This window comes from Lucilia sericata, unplaced genomic scaffold (assembly GCF_015586225.1).
Source record: "Lucilia sericata isolate MDLA Ls3-8-SP2 unplaced genomic scaffold, ASM1558622v1 Contig000123F_arrow, whole genome shotgun sequence".
Lineage (NCBI taxonomy): Eukaryota > Metazoa > Arthropoda > Insecta > Diptera > Calliphoridae > Lucilia > Lucilia sericata.
In genome coordinates, this window is record NW_023994155.1 from 576,742 (window position 1) to 596,430 (window position 19,689).

General features: G+C 27.7%; 2 protein-coding genes across 2 annotated transcripts; one reads left to right on the top strand and one right to left on the bottom strand.

Annotated features, from left to right (window-relative positions):
* Positions 1–352: 352 nt before the first annotated feature.
* Positions 353–2,991, top strand: LOC119600836 (opsin Rh1). Its single transcript, XM_037951411.1, has 6 exons — positions 353–796; positions 875–938; positions 1,364–1,854; positions 1,917–2,064; positions 2,129–2,406; positions 2,469–2,991. The coding sequence occupies exons 1-6, from the start codon at positions 789–791 to the stop codon at positions 2,593–2,595; spliced, it is 1,116 nt and encodes a 371-aa protein (XP_037807339.1). The 5' UTR covers positions 353–788; the 3' UTR covers positions 2,596–2,991.
* A 4,034-nt stretch (positions 2,992–7,025) lies between these two features.
* Positions 7,026–18,346, bottom strand: LOC119600834 (mitogen-activated protein kinase kinase kinase 15). The gene is made up of 10 exons (XM_037951404.1): positions 17,430–18,346; positions 16,404–16,598; positions 12,929–13,089; positions 11,965–12,862; positions 11,562–11,903; positions 11,290–11,490; positions 10,619–11,220; positions 10,430–10,555; positions 9,076–10,215; positions 7,026–7,336 (listed from the first exon to the last, which is right to left on the bottom strand). Exons 1-10 carry the CDS (start codon positions 17,655–17,657, stop codon positions 7,042–7,044), a joined length of 4,188 nt encoding a protein of 1,395 aa, XP_037807332.1. The 5' UTR covers positions 17,658–18,346; the 3' UTR covers positions 7,026–7,041.
* Between the last annotated feature and the right edge of the window lie 1,343 nt (positions 18,347–19,689).

Sequence of the window (19,689 nt, forward strand, 5' to 3'; positions counted from 1 at the left end):
GCGTGTGTTAAAAAACATTTAAAATTACAAGGTGTTAAACAAAAAGAATAATTTTAAAGAAACATTGACCACCACGTTTTCGGTAATTTTTATTTTTGCTTTTAAATATTCTTTGTTTCGACGTAGACATCAACATCATCATCATCAGCACCGTCAAATCTTAAAGACAAAAGCAATAAAGAAAGGAAACCCTTTAACTGAACAAAAATATTGTATATATTGACATTGAAACCTCTAACAGAAAAAATCATCACCCTGAGACAGAAATATGAAAATAAAGTGAAAAGCTTAAAGAAAATTAATGCCCGTAAGAAAACCAATTTCTTTATACACATATGTTTGTCAGGTCTTCCATTTTAAAGGGGGCTTTGGATATAGAAAGAAATCTGTTTATATATATTTTTTTATTGCATATACAACTTATGTCTGTCTGCCGGGCACTTAAACACTTACAAGTAGTTAATTTAATTTTCATTGTTAAAACCTAATTTCTTTTAAGGCGCTGGGTCTCAACACAAAACTATATAAATAAGTGCATTTTAAGGTTCCGCTTGCAGGTTGATAACGAGAACTAAAATCGCCACATTTAGTACTGACCGGTGAAAAAAAAAAAATTGCAAAATAAAAACATTTGAAAGTGATCTAAAAATTTACAGATTTTTTTCGGTTGTTTTGAAATGAGTTTTTGAAAAATTTGAAAAAAACGGTTTTATTTTTCCAATTTATAGATAAAAGAAAACAAAAAAAGACTATTTTAAAATTTTTTAATTTAATTTAGTAGAAAAAATATGGAAAGGTATTAAAGCAAAAATAATTGTTTTTATTAAAGAAAATTGTTTCAAAAGTGATTTTTTTGTTTACTTTTGTTCAACAGATATTCCTCACCGATAATAGGGCCAAGCTTTGCCGCCCTATCAAATGGATCTGTAACAGATAAGGTTGGTAAGGTTTTTGTAAGAAAAAGACTAATAAAATGTAGAAGCTAAAAGGTTAAATTCCTTAAATTTTTAGTTTTAACTAAGAATTCCGAAAATGTTTTGACACTTTTTGAAAGCTTTCAATATAAGCTTTTCAATAATATAAAAATAATTAAAAAATTTTAATAAAATCTTTAAAAAAAGACAGCAAACATTTCAAAAACCTAAATTCCTTTCTAAAAAATCTTTTTTTATTAAAACTATTAAAAAATCCTAAATTGTTTTTAACCATTTTAAAAGCTCTCAACATAAGCTTTTAAATAATGTAAAAATAATTTAAAAATTTCAATACAATTTTTCTTAAAAAGCCCACAAATTTTCCAGATTTTCAACAGAAAAATTATTTTTAAAAGAACTTATACAAAATATTTTACACACTCTTACAGGTTACACCCGACATGGCCCACTTAGTACATCCATACTGGAATCAATTTCCCGCTATGGATCCAATGTGGGCCAAACTTTTGACTGCTTATATGGTTGTGATTGGCTTAATTTCATGGTGCGGAAACGGTGTGGTGATTTATATATTCTCCACAACCAAATCTCTACGTACGCCTGCAAATCTTTTAGTTATTAATCTAGCGATATCCGATTTTGGCATCATGATCACCAATACTCCCATGATGGGCATAAATCTCTTCTACGAGACATGGGTATTGGGTCCATTAATGTGTGATGTTTATGCTGGTCTCGGCTCAGCTTTCGGCTGCAGTTCAATACTGTCGATGTGTATGATCTCGTTGGATCGTTATAATGTCATTGTCAAGGGTATGGCCGGTCAGCCGATGACCATTAAATTGGCCATAATGAAAATTGCATTGATCTGGTTTATGGCTAGTATCTGGACCTTGGCACCGATATTTGGCTGGAGCAGGTAAAGGAGGAAATTAATTTGTATTATTTCTATAGTGTTTAATGAAACCCTACATTTAAAAGGTATGTGCCAGAGGGCAATTTGACATCTTGCGGTATTGATTATTTGGAACGTGATTGGAATCCTCGCTCTTATTTGATCTTCTATTCTATATTTGTATACTATCTGCCACTATTCTTGATCTGCTATTCCTACTGGTTTATCATTGCGGTAAGTTTATTTGCTGTTAAACTCTCACACTTTTAAGGAAATATTTACATTTAACTCCCTTTAGGCTGTATCAGCTCACGAGAAAGCCATGCGCGAACAAGCCAAGAAAATGAATGTCAAATCTTTGCGCTCATCTGAGGATGCCGACAAGAGCGCCGAGGGCAAATTGGCTAAAGTAGCCTTGGTTACCATCTCCTTGTGGTTCATGGCCTGGACTCCCTACACCATTATCAATACCTTGGGTCTATTCAAATATGAAGGACTCACCCCCTTGAATACCATCTGGGGCGCTTGCTTTGCCAAATCGGCAGCCTGCTACAATCCCATTGTCTATGGTATCAGGTAATATATTTTAAATTTCACCCCTTTTTACCCAATTAATAATATAATTCACGCTTCAAAAGTCATCCCAAATACCGCATTGCCTTGAAAGAGAAATGCCCCTGCTGTGTCTTTGGCAAGGTTGATGATGGCAAATCCAGCGATGCCACCTCTCAGGCCACCAACAATGAATCCGAAACTAAGGCTTAAATTCATATGGCAACGCCAACAGCACGACCACCACCTCCAGTACCAGTACCACCTCAAGTTTTATTAATAGGAACATATACTAAGTACTGTATTAAAATTAGCAACTGCAGCAACAGAACGAACGCTTTCGTAGTAAATTTACTATACTTACTATAACCTTATACTATTGTAGATACAACTTTAAAACAAAACTTTAACTATTTTTTGATTGTTGTATTTCTCAAGTATTAAACCGATTATGTATTATTTATAGCAAACCATAAATATTATGGTGTAAAAAAACAAAACAACAAAAAAACTGTAACACTTGCAATGTCATTAAAGACAAAAAAAAACACAAAAAAATGAAATGGAATTTTAAATAAAGAGCATGCAAACTTGTAAAAAGTTAAAAAAGTAAACAATTTTGAAAAAAAGTGTTTTAATTTTAAACAAAGAAAACTTGATAAAATTTCAAAATTCTTTTATTTTTGTTAGTTAAGGGTACAAAGGAATAATTATCAAGATTTTTAGAAATTCGAAATTAAGTTCGAATTTTCGAAATTAACTTCGAATTTTCGAAAATGTGTTAAAAAGTTTAAATTCCATGTATACATTAAAATTTAAGACGAAGAGTTGAAAATTTTCAACTTTTGGAGCAAAAAAAAAAAACTTTATGAAATGTTCTCAAAATTTCTAAATTCTTTTATTTTTCTTACCTAAGAGTGTAAAAGAATAATTTTTCATGATTTTTAGAAACTCGAAATTAAGTTCGAAATTAACTTCGAATTTTCGAAAATGTGTTAAAAAGTTTAAATTTCGTGTAAACATTTGAAATTTTAACAAATATTCGAAAAATTTTAACTTTTTGTGCAAAAATTCCATGTTCGAAACTTTTCGAACATAGAAAACTTTATGAAATGTTCTCAAAATTTCAAAATTCTTTTATTTTTCTTATATAAGAGTGTAAAAGAATAATTTTTCATGATTTTTAGAAATTCGAAATTAAGTTCGAATTTTCGAAATTAACTTCGAATTTTCGAAAATGTGTTAAACAAATTTTATAAAAATTTTAAAATTTCCTTTATTTTTCTTACCTAAGAGTGTAAAAAAATAATTTTTCATGATTTTTAGAAATTCGAAATTAAGTTCGAAAATTTTCGAACATAGAAAACTTTATGAAATGTTCTCAAAATTTAAAAATTCTTTTATTTTTCTTACCTAAGAGTGTAAAAGAATAATTTTTCATGATTTTTAGAAATTCGAAATTAAGTTCGAATTTTCGAAAATGTGCTAAAATGTTTAAATTTCGTCTAAACATTTGAAATTTTGACAAATATTCGAAAAATTTTAACTTTTGGTGCAAAAATTTCATGTTCGAAAATTTTCGAACATAGAAAACTTTATGAAATGTTCACAAAATTTAAAAAATCTTTTATTTTTCTCACCTAAGAGTGTAAAAGAATAATTTTTCATGATTTTTAGAAATTCGAAATTAAGTTCGAATTTTCGAAATTAACTTCGAATTTTCGAAAATGTGTTAAAAAGTTAAAATTTCGTGTAAACATTCGAAATTTTAACAAATATTCGAAAAATTTCAACTTTTTGTGCAAAAATTCCATGTTCGAAACTTTTCGAACATAGAAAACTTTATGAAATGTTCTCAAAATTCTTTTATTTTTCTTATATAAGAGTGTAAAAGAATAATTTTTCATGATTTTTAGAAATTCGAAATTAAGTTCGAATTTTCGAAATTAACTTCGAATTTTCGAAAATGTGCTAAAATGTTTAAATTTCGTCTAAACATTTGAAATTTTGACAAATTTTCGAAAAATTTTAACTTTTGGTGCAAAAATTTCATGTTCAAAAATTTTCGAAAATAGAAAACTTTATGAAATGTTCACAAAATTTAAAAAATCTTTTATTTTTCTCACCTAAGAGTGTAAAAGAATAATTTTTCATGATTTTTAGAAATTCGAAATTAAGTTCGAAATTTGGAAATTAACTTCGAATTTTCGAAAATGTGTTAAAAAGTTTAAATTTCGTGTAAACATTTGAAATTTTAACAAATATTCGAAAAATTTCAACTTTTTGTGCAAAATTCCATGTTCGAAACTTTTCGAACATAGAAAACTTTATGAAATGTTCTCAAAATTTCAAAATTCTTTTATTTTTCTTATATTAGAGTGTAAAAGAATAATTTTTCATGATTTTTAGAAATTCGAAATTAAGTTCGAATTTTCGAACATAAATTCGAATTTTCGGAAATGGTCTAAAAAGTCTAAATTTCGTCTAAACATTTGAAATTTTGACAAATATTCGTTAACAAAATTTCATAAAAATTTTAAAATTTCTTTATTTTTCTTACCTAAGAGTGTAAAAAATAATTTTTCATGATTTTTAGAAATTCGAAATTAAATTCGAATTTTCGAAATTAACTTCGAATTTTCGAAAATGTGTTAAAAAGTTTAAATTTCATGTATACATTAAAATTTAAGACGAAGAGTTGAAAATTTTCAACTTTTGGTGCAAAATTCTATGTTCGAAAATTTTCGAACATAGAAAACTTTATGAAATGTTCTCAAAATTTCAAAACTCTTTTATTTTTCTTACCTAAGAGTGTAAAAGAATAATTTTTTATGATTTTTAGAAATTCGAAATTAAGTTCGAATTTTCGAACATAAATTCGAATTTTCGGAAATGGTCTAAAAAGTCTAAATTTCGTCTAAACATTTGAAATTTTGACAAATATTCGAAAAATTTTAACTTTTGGTGCAAAAATTTCATGTTCGAAAATTTTCGAACATAGAAAACTTTATGAAATGTTCACAAAATTTAAAAAATCTTTTATTTTTCTCACCTAAGAGTGTAAAAGAATAATTTTTCAAGATTTTTAGAAATTCGAAATTAAGTTCGAATTTTCGAAATTAACGAGTTTTGTTAAAAAAATTTCATAAAAATTTTAAAATTTCCTTTATTTTTCTTACCTAAGAGTGTAAAAAAATAATTTTTCATGATTTTTAGAAATTCGAAATTAAGTTCGAATTTTCGAAATTAACTTCAAATTTTCGAAAATGTGCTAAAATATTTAAATTTCGTCTAAAAATTTGAAACTTTAACAAATATTCGAAAAAATTCAACTTTTTGTGTAAATATTCCATGTTCGAAAATTTTCGAACATAGAAAACTTTTTGAAATGTTCTCAAAATTCTTCTATTTTTCTTACCTAAGAGTGTAAAAAAAATAATTTTTCATGATTTTTAGAAATTCGAAATTAAGTTCGAATTTCCAAATTAACTTCGAATTTTCGAAAATGTGTTAAAAAGTTTAAATTTAATGTATACATTAAAAATTAAGACGAAGAGTTGAAAATTTTCAACTTTTGGTACAAAAATTGAAACTTTTTAAAATGTTCTCAAAATTTCAAAATTCTTTTATTTTTGTTACTCAAGAATGCAAAAGAATATTTTTTAGTGATTTTTAGAAATTCGAAACTAAGTTCGAATTTTCGAAATTAACTTGGAATTTTCGAAAATGTGTTAAAAAGTTCAAATTTCGTCTAAACATTTGAAACTTTGACAAATATTCGAAAAATTTGTACTTTTGGTGCAAAAAATTTCATGTTCAAAAATTTTCGAACATAGAAAACTTCATGAAATTATTAAAAATTTTAAAATTTCCTTTATTTTTGTTACCTAAGAATGTAAAATAATATTTTTTTATAATTTTTAGAAATTCGAAATTAAGTTCGAATTTTCGAAATTAACTCCGAATTTCCAAAAATCACATAAAAAGTTAAAATTTTAAATTTTTAACTTTTCGTGCAAAAATTCCATGTTCGAAACTTTTCGAACATAGAAAACTTTATGAAATATGGACAAAATTTCAAAATTCTTTTATTTTTGTTTATTAAGAATGCAAAAAAATAATTTTTTCAAAATTTTTTTTAATTCGAAATTAAGTCCGAATTTTAAAAAAATTTTCGTATGTTCCACCCTTTTTCAAATAAAAACTACATTTTGTTTATAAATTAGTTTTTCTTTTCAACACTTCTTTACTCTTCTTTTTTAGCTTTTACTTTATTCAACTCTCAACTTAATAATTAAATTAATAATGTTCAACTTTTGTTTTTTTAAGGTTTTTAGTTTGGAAGGCAGGGATGGATGATAAGGCAGGACTGGGGTAATAAGGGTAGTTTAAGGTTATAAAATGTTACTTTTTTTCACAAAAAGAAAAAAAATCATAAAAAATAAAAATTATAATAAGAAATTATACAATAATAATAAAAATAAACATATTGTTAGCATTAAAAAAAATGATTAACAATAATTAACAAAAACATGTAAAGTTATTAAAAGAAAATGAATATCAACTTTAGGTTTGCAAAAGCGTAGTTAAAAATAAATTTCATTTTATATAAAAAAAATAAAATTTTTTAACAATTTTATAAGTTTTTTTTTTAAACATTTATTCACTACAAGAATCATATTCACTGTCATAACGTCTATTGCTATTGCGTCTTAAAGAGCTGCGTGAGTGCTTATGATTTAAGGCCACTGAATTGTTATTATTGTTGTTATTGAAGTTATTGTTATTATTAAAATTATTATTTGCATTGCTAGTACTATTGCAGCTGCTGTAAACAACATTGTTGTTTATATTAGAAGAATTTGTTTGTCGCTCCTCTAAATTATTGCTAGACACTAAATTCTCAGAACGTTTTTGATTGATTAAGGACCACAGGCGTACTTCAATACCCAATCTGTAAAAAATAAACAATAGAAAAAGAAATTTTGATTAATTTTAAAGTTCGAATTAGGAAAAATTTTGATGATGTAATTTTAAAATGATACAAACCATGTTAGTAATGAAATGGTTAAATGCAGTTAAATGCAGTTAAATGAATGTTGAATGTAATGTTAATTTTTATATATTTTTCATAATTTTTCACTTAAATTCTTATTTCTGAAATTGAATATTTTTCGGTTAGAATACAAATTTGTTTGTGTTTATGCACTAGATTCACTTTTTAACTTTAAGTAAATACATTTTTATCCTGATTTTGAAAATTTCCCTGAAAAATCCTTGTTAAACACTTTTCGAACATAGAAAACTTAATAAAATGAAGACAAAATTTCAAAATTTCAATTTTTATTTTTGTTAAAAACGAGTGCTTAAGAATAATTTTTAAAGATTTTTAGAAATTCGAAATTAACTTTGCGTATTCGAAAATGTTTAACAAGCTGAAATTTCATGTCTACATTTCAATTTTAGACGAATATTGCAAAAATTTCAACATTTTGAACTTCCGATATTATTTTTGAAAATTCGAATTTGAAATTTTTTTGGAAAATGAAAGTTTTTTAATATTAATTTCGAAAATTCGAACTTAATTTCGAATTTCTAAAAATCATTAAAAGTCATTATTTAGCACTCTTTAATAACAAAATTAACAGAATTTTAAAATTCGGTCAACTTTTCATAAAATTTTCTATGTTCGAAAATTTTCGAAAATGGAATTTTGAAATATTTTCAACTTTACATAAAGTTTTCTATGTTCGAAAAGTTTCGAACATTCGAAAATTCGAAATTAATTCCGAATTTCTAAAAATCCTAAAAAATCATTCCTTTGGATTCTTAAATAACAAATATAAAAGAATTTTGAAATTTTTTCAACTTTTCATAAAGTTTTCTATGTTCGAAAATTTTCGAACATGACATTTTAGCACCAAAAGTTAAAATTTTTTAAATATTCGTCCAAAAATTAAATCTGTACATGAAACCTAAACGTTTAACAAACAAAACCTAAACGTTTTCAAAAATTCGAAATTAATTTCGAAAATTCGAACTTAATTTCGAATTTCTAAAAATCCTAAAAAATCATTCCTTTGCATAGTTAATTAACAATATCGAAGGTATTTTGAAATTTTATTAATATTTCATAACGATTTCTATGTTCGAAAATTTTCGAACATGAAATTATGTTAAAATTTTACGAAAATTCGTTAAAACTTTTAATGAATACCTGAAATCTAAACTTTTTAGCCCATTTTCGAAAATTCGAAATTAATTTCGAAAATTCGAACATAATTTCGAATTATTAAAAATCCTATAAAATCATTCCTTTACATCCTTAAGTAACAAAAATAAAAGAATTTTGATTTTTTTTTTTAATTTTATAAAGATTTCAATATGCGAAAATTTTCGAACGTGAAATTTTGGCACTAAAAGTAGAATTTTTCGAAAATTCAAACTTAATTTCGTAGTTAGGTTTTCATTAAAAATAAAAGATTCGAAATTGGCAATTCATTTCTTAGTATAAAATAGATATTGTCTTGACCTTGGCTGTGTTACTTACGATTTTATAAAAAAAGGAAAGTGAAAAGTTTAAAATGGTTTCTTAATGTAAATGAATTTGTTAATAAAATGAGCTCTTCTTAACCTTAAAATATAAATCAACTCCCCACCACCACAATAGAATAACTTCTTCTTGCCACTTACCTTAAATCTAATCTCATTAAATCCAGTTTTTCCATATTGTAAATAAAATCTTCATAGGAAAAACCCTCATTCAAAATGGTGGCCTTGGATACCTCATCGATATCATGCTGGGTCAACCATTCCTCCAATTGTTCGTCCACCTCCTCTAAACCACCATTATAAGTACTAACATTACTAACAGAACGGCGGGCAAATTGACGTTTCAACTGGCGATTGGGCTTTTTGTTGCCCGCTGTGTACTTAGTGCGTCTGGTACGTTTACGGCCCATATAGAAATGAGCCAATTCCTTGCTGATATTCTGTAAAGCTTTAAGACTTTGCTTTTGATGTTCCAAATGTTGATGATGAAATTTACGATTCGATTCCTTAATGTCTCTGAGTAGACGCACACATTCATTGGAGGAAAAACTATTACTATCATCTTCCATGGCGGGTGTATTATTACTGCTGGCTATATGATTAGGATCAAAGGCGGCTATTTTCTCTTGGCTATCAGTGGAAGTATGCTGTTGATTGTGTACACTTTCATCATCTATTAAAGAAAGTTCTTTACCCAATAGATTGGCACCTAATTCTGGGGATAAAATCATAACACAAGCCTGCACTGCCTGTTTCACTAGATTATCTAAAGCAAACATCCAATGCGGTTTAATCGAATGTAATCTTAACACCGATATAACAGCATCTTGAAATGAATACAAAGCCAAATGCAAATGATCTAATGCGGCAGCATCATAGCTTAACTCTTCCTTTAAACTATTTATGCAAGCCTCTAACTGTTTTTCCTTTTCATTCATGATATATTCACGTATACCATGTAAAAGTTTTTGCAATTCATTTTTCGTTATGGCCACAATATTACTGTGTTCATCGTGCAACTTTTCCAGCCAGAGATCACATATTTTCGACTCATCCGTCGTTAGAACTTTTGAGAGTGTCGTACGACGTTGAGATTCTTTTTTTAGATGATAAAAATCATTTGTTTCACTGGTCTCTGAACTAGCACCGGTACGCAATGATGGTGTTGATACTTCAATTTCGGGTGAGAGTAATGTGCCCGATGAATTGCGTCTTTCCATGCTAAATGACGGTTGATGGCTGGGTAGATTTTCAATGTCTACGGATGTACTGTGAAAACCTCTGGAAAAAGTGAAAAGAATTTGAGCAAATTTCTATACAAGAACTTCTAACAATGTGAACAACTTTTCTTTAAGAAAACTTGTCCTAATGGGAACATGTTTTCTATATGAAAACATGTCCCGATAAGAACAACTTTTCTCTAAGAAAAACCTTATCACAACTGTAAACAAATTTTCTATTTAATATAAAATTTCTTTAAAAACTTTCTACTCACTCTATTTCGGGAGTTGTGGGAGTATTACCAGACCTGGGACGATTAACTAAACGATCTGCCGGTACCGATATACTGCGATTAAAGTCGGCATTTGTACTAGCACCCAATCGAAGTTTACGATGTTTACTAAAATTTCAAAAGCGAAAAATAGTTTCTAAATTCTTAATTATCTCAAAGCCAGCTACTCACTCTGTTAAAAATGGATCTTCTAGCAATTGAGCCGCTGTAGGTCTTTCCGACTCTTGTATGGTAAAACATCTTAATATGAAATTCTTAGCAGCTGGTGATAATTCATCTGGTATGGTGGGATGTTTCTTATAATAACCCACCTTAAACATGGCTGCTTGGGCAGAACCTAGCTCTATGAAAGGTCTTTTACCAGTGGCCATTTCCACATTAGTACAACCAAAAGACCAAATATCAGCAGCAGGACCATAACCACGAAAACCCAAATCTATTACCTCGGGAGCCATGTACTGTAAGGTGCCGGTAAAGGTGGAAACCATAGGATTAATACCAGCCAAACGTTTAGAAGTGCCAAAATCAGATATTTTCACTACACCACTATAGGTATTGACGAGCACATTGTCACCTTTGATGTCACGATGAACAATTTTCTGTTCATGCAGATATTTGAGACCTTCAAGAATTTGTTTAGAATAAAATGCCATGGTAGATTCGTTGTCTTTTAAAGGACCCCATTTCTTTTCTAGCAAATCAGAAAGAGAACCACCAGGCACTTGTTCCATAAAGATTTTAAAGAAACCATCTTCAGATAAAGAACCAATATACTAGAAGGGTTTGAAAAAAAAAGAAATTAACAAAATTTTCAAATGGTTTTTGAATTGGAAAATACTAACCCTGACAATATTACGATGCCTTAGTTGAGAATGCAGTTTGATTTCCTCATGCAATGGCTGAACATCTTGAGAGTTCTTTTCCGGCACCTCTTTAATAGCAATCCTAACTTGAGTATGTTTGTCACGAGCAGCATAAACAGTACCATAGGTGCCTTTACCCAAAACTATCTTACGATTTTGATCATCATAATCATACTCATACTAAAATAAGAATATTTTTGAATTATTTTTCTAAATTTAAAAGGATTTTTTTTTTGTAATTAAATAAAAACCTCTATTTGTGGTGGCTCTTCTTCGTTGAGATTAACAAACACATCCTGATCCGAAGCCATTTCCCAAATCAATTCATAGAATCTTTGACGACATTCGGTGGAGGGAAAATAAATTTGAAAATCATCTGAATTGTGATGTACATAAAGGTAAGCACAACGATCATCACGTTTATACAAACTAACCGATTTGATTTGTGAGGCAGTGAATACAAAATCATGCACCTTTTTACACTCATTCTTGGCATGAGCCAAACAAGTGTTAATAATTTGTATGGATTTTTCCTCAGCATCCATATTGATATTAACATAACTGGGCATATAGATTTTTTGAGGTTCCACGATCTAAAAAGAAGAAGATTAAATCAATTTATCTTGAAATTTTATATCTCTTCTCTAAACTCACCAATATGGGAAACCTTATACTGTTAGTAATTTTACTACTATCCGTGGCATAGAGAAAGAAATCCATCCAAAATTGAAAGATTTGCTCTTCAATGGTGGGCTGATGATCATCACTTTTCTTGCGAAAACAATGTATTAAACTGATATTGCCTATGGTAGATTTTAAATACCAATTGGGTGGCTTGAGTTTAAACATGCATTCTGCAGCCTTAATAGCTTTAGCATAATCTTCTGCTAATACAGATATCTCAAAGAAAGTAGCCACATCCCAGTATTCCGTCAATGAGGACAAACTTCCCTTTTTGCCAATTAAATTATTTAAGGTCATGCCTATATGCTGTAATTCCTCGGTATTAGAAAACTCTTTGCCATCTATGACCAACAAAGTAGCCAGATTAATGCCTGCATATTCATTGGGCTGAACCTCGAAACTTTGTCTATACCATTTGATAGCATTTCGCAAACTATTGGTATCCGTATAATCTGATTCCACAAATATATCTTTATATATACGGCCACACAAACACAACATATCGGGGAATTCATTTTCTTTCTTTTCCAAGGCTTTTAAGGAGGATTCCAAAGCTTTTTCACGATCTCCTTTCTTATTACGTCGATTCAAAGCAAAGGCATATAAAAAGCTCATATTACCCGTCTCCACATATTTCCTAGTATTGGGTATATTCTTTAAATCATTAACCAAACACACCATGGCATCATAGTCTTGTACATCTCTTAGAGAACACATAAAACTGTGCACCACTTCGCCCGACAAGACATGACCATCATCTAAACGTTTGCGCATTTCATGTAGAATACTTTGCAATTTCTTAGAGTTGGTGGCATAAGTTTCACGAGCCTGCCGCAAATCCATTAAGAATTTTTCACGCATGTGGGCTCTAGAATAAAAAGGAAAGGGGTCTCAACATTAAGTTTGTTATAGAAATGAAAAAGGGAAAACTTACTTGGATTGTATTTCCACATCTTGCAGCAGACGTTTGAGTCTGGACTGTAATGTGGGTATTTTTGTATCAGCCGGTAATTCCTTATTGAAATTGGTTAAATTACAAACACCATATTCGGTGTTAAGTTTGTACGATAAAAATGTATAATTGGGAAAGGAAAGCTGGAAGGAAAATGAAAATAAAAGTAGAAAATATTAGAAAAAAATCTTAAAATATAAAGCAAAATGTCTAAAAATATCAAAACTTTTTTATTTTCTTAATATTTAAGCAAAAGAAGACATTTTAGCGCAAAAATAAAATTTTCGAAATTAAGTTCGAATTTTCGAAATTAATTTCGAATTTCCCTAAACCTCAAAATCTTTCTACTTTCATAATATTTAAGCATAAAATAAGGTCTTAAAGCAAAAATAAAAATTTCGAAATTAAATTTTAAAATTTTTTTTTCAAAATTTTCAATTTAAAATTCGAAAATTAAACAAAAATGTTAAAAAACACCAACAATATTTTGGTTGTGGTTTAATGTAAAAAAGCAACCAAAGCAAAAAAGTTGTTTACAACAAATTATAAAAATGCTTCCCTCCCCAAAAAGGCGCCTTTTAGTAAGGATTGATTGATATCCAATTGTGAAACGAAAAAAAATTGGAAGAAAATTTAAATCAACAGCAGAAATTTCCCTAAATGTTTATATAAAAAAAAAGCTTAAAGATAAACAATATTCTAACAACAAAAAAAAAAAAACAACAATGAATTTAAAGCCTTAAATAAAAAAATTTAGACAGCAATTAAATTAATTAATAAAACATTTATTAACAACAAAAAAAACCAGCAACTAAAAAAATGAGCTGTAATGTAAACAAAACCAAAAATAAAGAGCAAAACAAAAAAACCGCAAATAAATAAATACAAAAGCTAGAAAAAAATACTAAAACAAAATAAATACATGAATGAATGTGTAAATAAACGTATTAAAGCAAATAATGAAAAAAACGAACAGACGGACAGTCGGACGGACGGACTGACAAACCTACAAGTGGGAGTTAAAACAAGAAATAAAAGTAAAAATGTGTAAACAAAACCAGTTTTTAATGCTGAAAAGAGACTGATAAAATAATCAGTAACAACTATTAAACAAAAAAATTAAACCAATGAATAAATAAACAAAAAAACTAAATGGACATTTTAGGGTAAAGCTTATTGAGACAGGACGAGGGACCATAAAGTAGAAAACTTTTTTGACATAAAGTTAAAAGATTTTATTGCACAGATTTCAACTAATTGGAACTTCTTTTTGAAAAACTTTAAATACGGAAAAATTTAAATTACTTAAGTTTCCCATCCCTGTTCACAAGTTATACAATACTTTGATCAATTGTTGCTCTTATGTCAAATAAACTAATTGCAATAAAAACAACAATCTACTAAGTGTTGTTTTATAGATTATCAGAGCTGTTTACTATAAATTACTAAAACAACAAATGAAGAATTCTGATAAAGAAAATCTACTTAAAAAAGCTTATATTTCTAGTTTTTAAATTGAAGATAAAGAAGGTATTAGTTTAGTCAGTCCGCGTAATGAATAACTAACTAACTAACTAACTAACTAACTAACTAACTAACTACTAACTAACTAACTAACTAACTAACTACTAACTAACTAACTAACTAACTAACTAACTAACTAACTAACTAACCACTAACTAACTAACTAACTAACTAACTAACTAACTAACTAACTAACTAACTAACTAACTAACTAACTAACTAACTAACTAACTAACTAACTAACTAACTAACTAACTAACTAACTAACTAACTAACTAACTAACTACTAACTAACTAACTAACTACTAACTAACTAACTAACTAACTAACTAACTACTAACTAACTAACTAACTAACTAACTAACTAACTAACTAACTAACTAACTAACTAACTAACTAACTAACTAACTAACTAACTAACTAACTAACTAACTAACTAACTAACTAACTAACTAACTAACTAACTAACTAACTAACTAACTAACTAACTAACTAACTAACTACTAACTAACTAACTAACTAACTAACTACTAACTAACTAACTAACTAACTAACTAACTAACTAACTAACTAACTAACTAACTACTAACTAACTAACTAACTAACTAACTAACTAACTAACTAACTAACTAACTAACTAACTAAACTAACTAACTAACTAACTAACTAACTAACTAACTAACTAACTAACTAACTAACTAACTAACTAACTAACTAGCTAGCTAACTAACTAACTAACTAACTAACTAACTAACTAACTAACTACATATGCCCCCATTTTCATCACCTAAAGTTATTGGTTAATTGGTAGTTATTCTCCCAGTTAAGACAATTTTTGTATGAGAACTGTCAATATATCTTAAAGTTAAAAAATAACTAGAAAATGGGGGTTAAGGAATATATCGTCACCTAAAACGCAAACGGCCCTATCTACCATTTTTAAAATTTTACAAGAGAAGCAAAACACTATTTAAATTGAAAAGTTTGTTTCTATCAACGTGATTTGTTTGTCGTAAATAAACAAATTGTTTAATAGTGAAACCTATCAGTTGTTATGATAGTTGACAATGGCGTATATAAAAATGGATAAATTGTACTTTTTACCTTTAATATTTAAATATTTTTGTAGATAGGGCCTTTTGTTTTTTGTCAATAAAATAGAGTAAAAACATTTCAAACTTAAATTAAAAGTTTCGAAAATCACAAAGTTTTAATTCTGATCAAAAACCTAATGAAAGAACAGAATTTTTGTAAAATTTCTTTAAAAATTCGAAGTTAAAGCAAAAATGTACAAAATTATTTAAATTCCATAATATTTAAGCAAAATATAGCAATAAAAAATTTCGAAATTAAGTTCGAAAATCACTTAAAATGTTTCTATTTTAAATACCAATTAAAATTATAATGAAAAGAAGTAAATTTTGTGGAATTTCAAAAAAAAAATCTTTTAATTTAAAACAAAATATAAAATTTTGGTGAAATTTCACATAAACTTGCGAAATTGAGAGCGAATTATGAAAAATCATTTAAAATTTTTTGTTTATTAAAATTTCTTGAAAATGTTTCTTTGAAATTTTTAACCTTGACTAAATCCCATCTCTGTTTAGCAAGAAATAATTAAATATATCTTTAGCTAGTTATAAAACGTTTGAAATTTTGTAAAATAACAACAAAACATTTTATTCATTTTGTAACGAAAATCAACAACAATATGTAAATTAATTTCGAAAAAAAAGAGTAGGTGTCATTCAAAACAAAACACACACACTTTATCTTTAAAATATATTTAAATAAATGCACTTTAGTAACAATTAAATTTATTAAAACGGAAATACAATCAATAAAAAAAAACATACACAAAAACAAGAACACAATTTCATTCATATGGTCTGTGAGGCGCCTCTTACAGCCACTACAACTTACAAGAACTTACCTTTAAACTTAAGGTCTGTTTTGAATGTACATCATTATAGATCAATATATTCTCTTTCATATTGAACGATTCTCGTACACCCAAATGATACGATAAAGATCGTTGATGAGCCTGTATACTCAAATCGATGACAGCGACATCAGCATTATAAAATGTTTCCAATTTTTTCGTTTCACCGAAATCTAATTTGTCAAACTAAAAACAGAAGAGGAAGAAAAAAAAGTATATAGAAGAAAATTTAAAAAATCTTGTTGCTGTTGAATGAATTTAGAAAAATAATTGATTTAAATTAAATGGGTTATTGATGTAATCTATAGTATAGTTTAAGTTCAAAGTCCAAAATTTTTTGGCAATTGAAAAAAACTTAATGAAATTTTATCTTTAAATTTTTAGCTATTTTTAAAAATTTGACGAAAATTTATTTTTAAAATATTTTAACAAAACTTTAACTTCTAATAAATCTAGATAAAAATTTTAAATTTTGTAAATTTAAGAAAACTTAACGAAGCATTATTTTATGAATCAAGAAGATTTGAATGGTAATATTTGTGTATTATTTAAGATCAAATACTATACAAATTTAGATATATTTTGAAATTTTGTCGATTTAAAAAACTTATTTTCTAAAATAAACGGATTCGAGAGGAAATTTTTTATATTCTTTGATAATATGTATATCAAAAACTATTAAAAATTAAAAATATTTCGAAATTTTGAAGATTTAAAAAACTTAAAGAAACTTTATTTTCTAAACCAAACGGATTTGAGTGAAAATTTTGTGTATTAAAAACTTAACGAAAATTTTTTTTGCCGAAAAATCTAGAAATTTCCTTTAAAAAATAGGATACAGCTAGACAGATGTACTCCCCCACGCTCCCCAGACGTTTGCACGACAATTGGTTTTTCGCAACGGAACGACTAAGAGTTCAACGAACATCGATCAAGGATTGTCAACTCAATAACACCAACTTAACATGTGTCTGTTACAACTCCCCCATTACCCCGCCTTAATATCAAAACTCTTACCTGAACCCTTTGAAAATTGGCCCCCACAGCCAACACCGCCTGTTGTATTTCCTCCAAAGCACATTCACGATCCTTCAAATGATCACCCAACTGAGTGTCTATAACACACACCACCGTCAACTGTTGAATCCATTGTTGGCTGGAGGATGAATTAGAGGCAGGCAATTGTTTAATGTAGGGTGCCACAGCAGCCGATGAAGTTGAAGCAGCAGCATTATTATTGGCCATAATTTAAATGACGTTTTCTTCTTAATTATGTTTATTTTATACTTATTCTTGTTGTTGTTCTAGTTGTCTGCTATTTGCAATTATTGTTAATGTTGTTTTTTTGCCATAAAATCTATGAAATTTCTTACGAATTGTCGACATTCGTACGTACAATGGTGGCACATACCCCTTGCTGACAATTTGTATTAAAATTCTTTTGATTTTCTTTAAATATTTCTATTATTTTTGTTGTATTTTTATTTTTTTTTTTTTGTTCTGTTCCTATAATAGAACCCCCATTCACTTCTTTTTCTCTGATTTGCTTTCAACAGCTTCTTAAAACATTTAGTTTTATTTTAATATTTTTTGTGTGTGTTCCTTCTTTCCACTGGTCACAACTAAATTCTTTAATCAAATATTTTTGTTCATTAGTTTTTCACTTTTTTTTCACTTCTACACTTTTCGATTTTTATCTTCTTATTAAGAGATTTTTTTGTTATCTTTTCTTCTCTATTTCATAAAAACTTTAATTCCATTATTTTATTTATAATAAACATTTCACTGGTTTTATTTTTTGTATTTTTTATTATAAAAACTTCTTTAAAATAAGAAAAATTATCCAGAAATCATTGAAAATTTTGCAATCAACAGCAGAGAACGTTTAGAGCCCTGCGTCGACAAATATTAATGTCGGCGGCGGCTGACACTATAATGTCGGCGTCGATAGAAAGCCTGTTTTTAAATTTTCAAAGATTTTAAATAAAAACGGAATCCGAGATATTAAAAAGTGGGATTTTGGAAGCAAATATTTTAAAAATCGGGATTGTCTACCAGAGTAGGATCTGAGGCAAAACTATACAACCATGGTATAATAAAAAAGGTGACTGAGATAAAGCAGCTGATTATATTTTTTACTTTTATGTAGAGTATGATTTCTGTCAAAAGTTGTTATTGTTTGAATGGTTTTTGTTTACATTTAATATGCCATTTTTGTAAAATTCCATAAATTTAGCGAAACTGCTCTGTAAATAATACAAAATATAGCGAAATTTTCAAGTTGTCTTAAGCTGAAAAATTTCCGGAGGCAGCGGCTTTGACATTTTGTTCGGCGGCTAGACTTAGTTCTGTTCTTCATCTGCAAAATGTCAAAAACTATTTTTTCCCTATTCCATGCCAGTGTTGCTGTTGCTGTTGTAGTATTTTAGCTAAAGTTGCAAATACAACTCTGTTTATTATCTAACAGTGTTGGTTGCTTTTTAAATTAAAGGGAAAAAAGTTAAGTACCATAAAAACCCGTTAGAAAATAAATTTGATTTAAATTTTAAATGTTTTTAACAACAACCAAAAACAAGTCCAAATTCAGAACCTTAGAAATATTTTAATAAAATAATATATTTTAATTAAACGATAATATTAGTGTTTCCATATTAATTAGTTAGTTAGAAATTTTAGATGCGAATTATATACATACATATATACATATGAATCTTTAAAGTTGACTTTCCATAAATTTTAAAAATTCAAAAACTCGATTATTTCTTCAATTCCAAAAAGACAAAAAGTCAACTTTTTATTTCAACTATGTTGTATACAAAACCCAATTTTTGAATCACAAGAAATTTTAAAAATACGTTACAATTCCTATAAAACCCCTCAATAGCACTTTGTTATTATTATTTTTTCCCAGTTATACCAAATCTGGTGAGTAAAAAGGCACAGAACAAATTTGAGAGAGAGAAATTAGTGAGCATGTGTTTACTCAAATAACTAATCGCAAATACACAGGGAGGGGATGGAAAGTTTATAATTTGAAAACCAAAATAAAGTACATTATTATAAATGAAAGAAAAATTTCCTAAAAAAAAGCTTAAATTTTAAACATTTTTAGCTAATAGTCTCGATTATTTTAAAGAAAATTCTAATTTCTTTGAAGAAGAAATCAATATGTTAAGTAGTACTGGATTATTGTCTAATGTTTAAAAAGTACAATTTTCCAGCTCTGTCATTTAAATCTGTATATTTAAATCTCTCTTTATTTCTTATTATTGTTGTT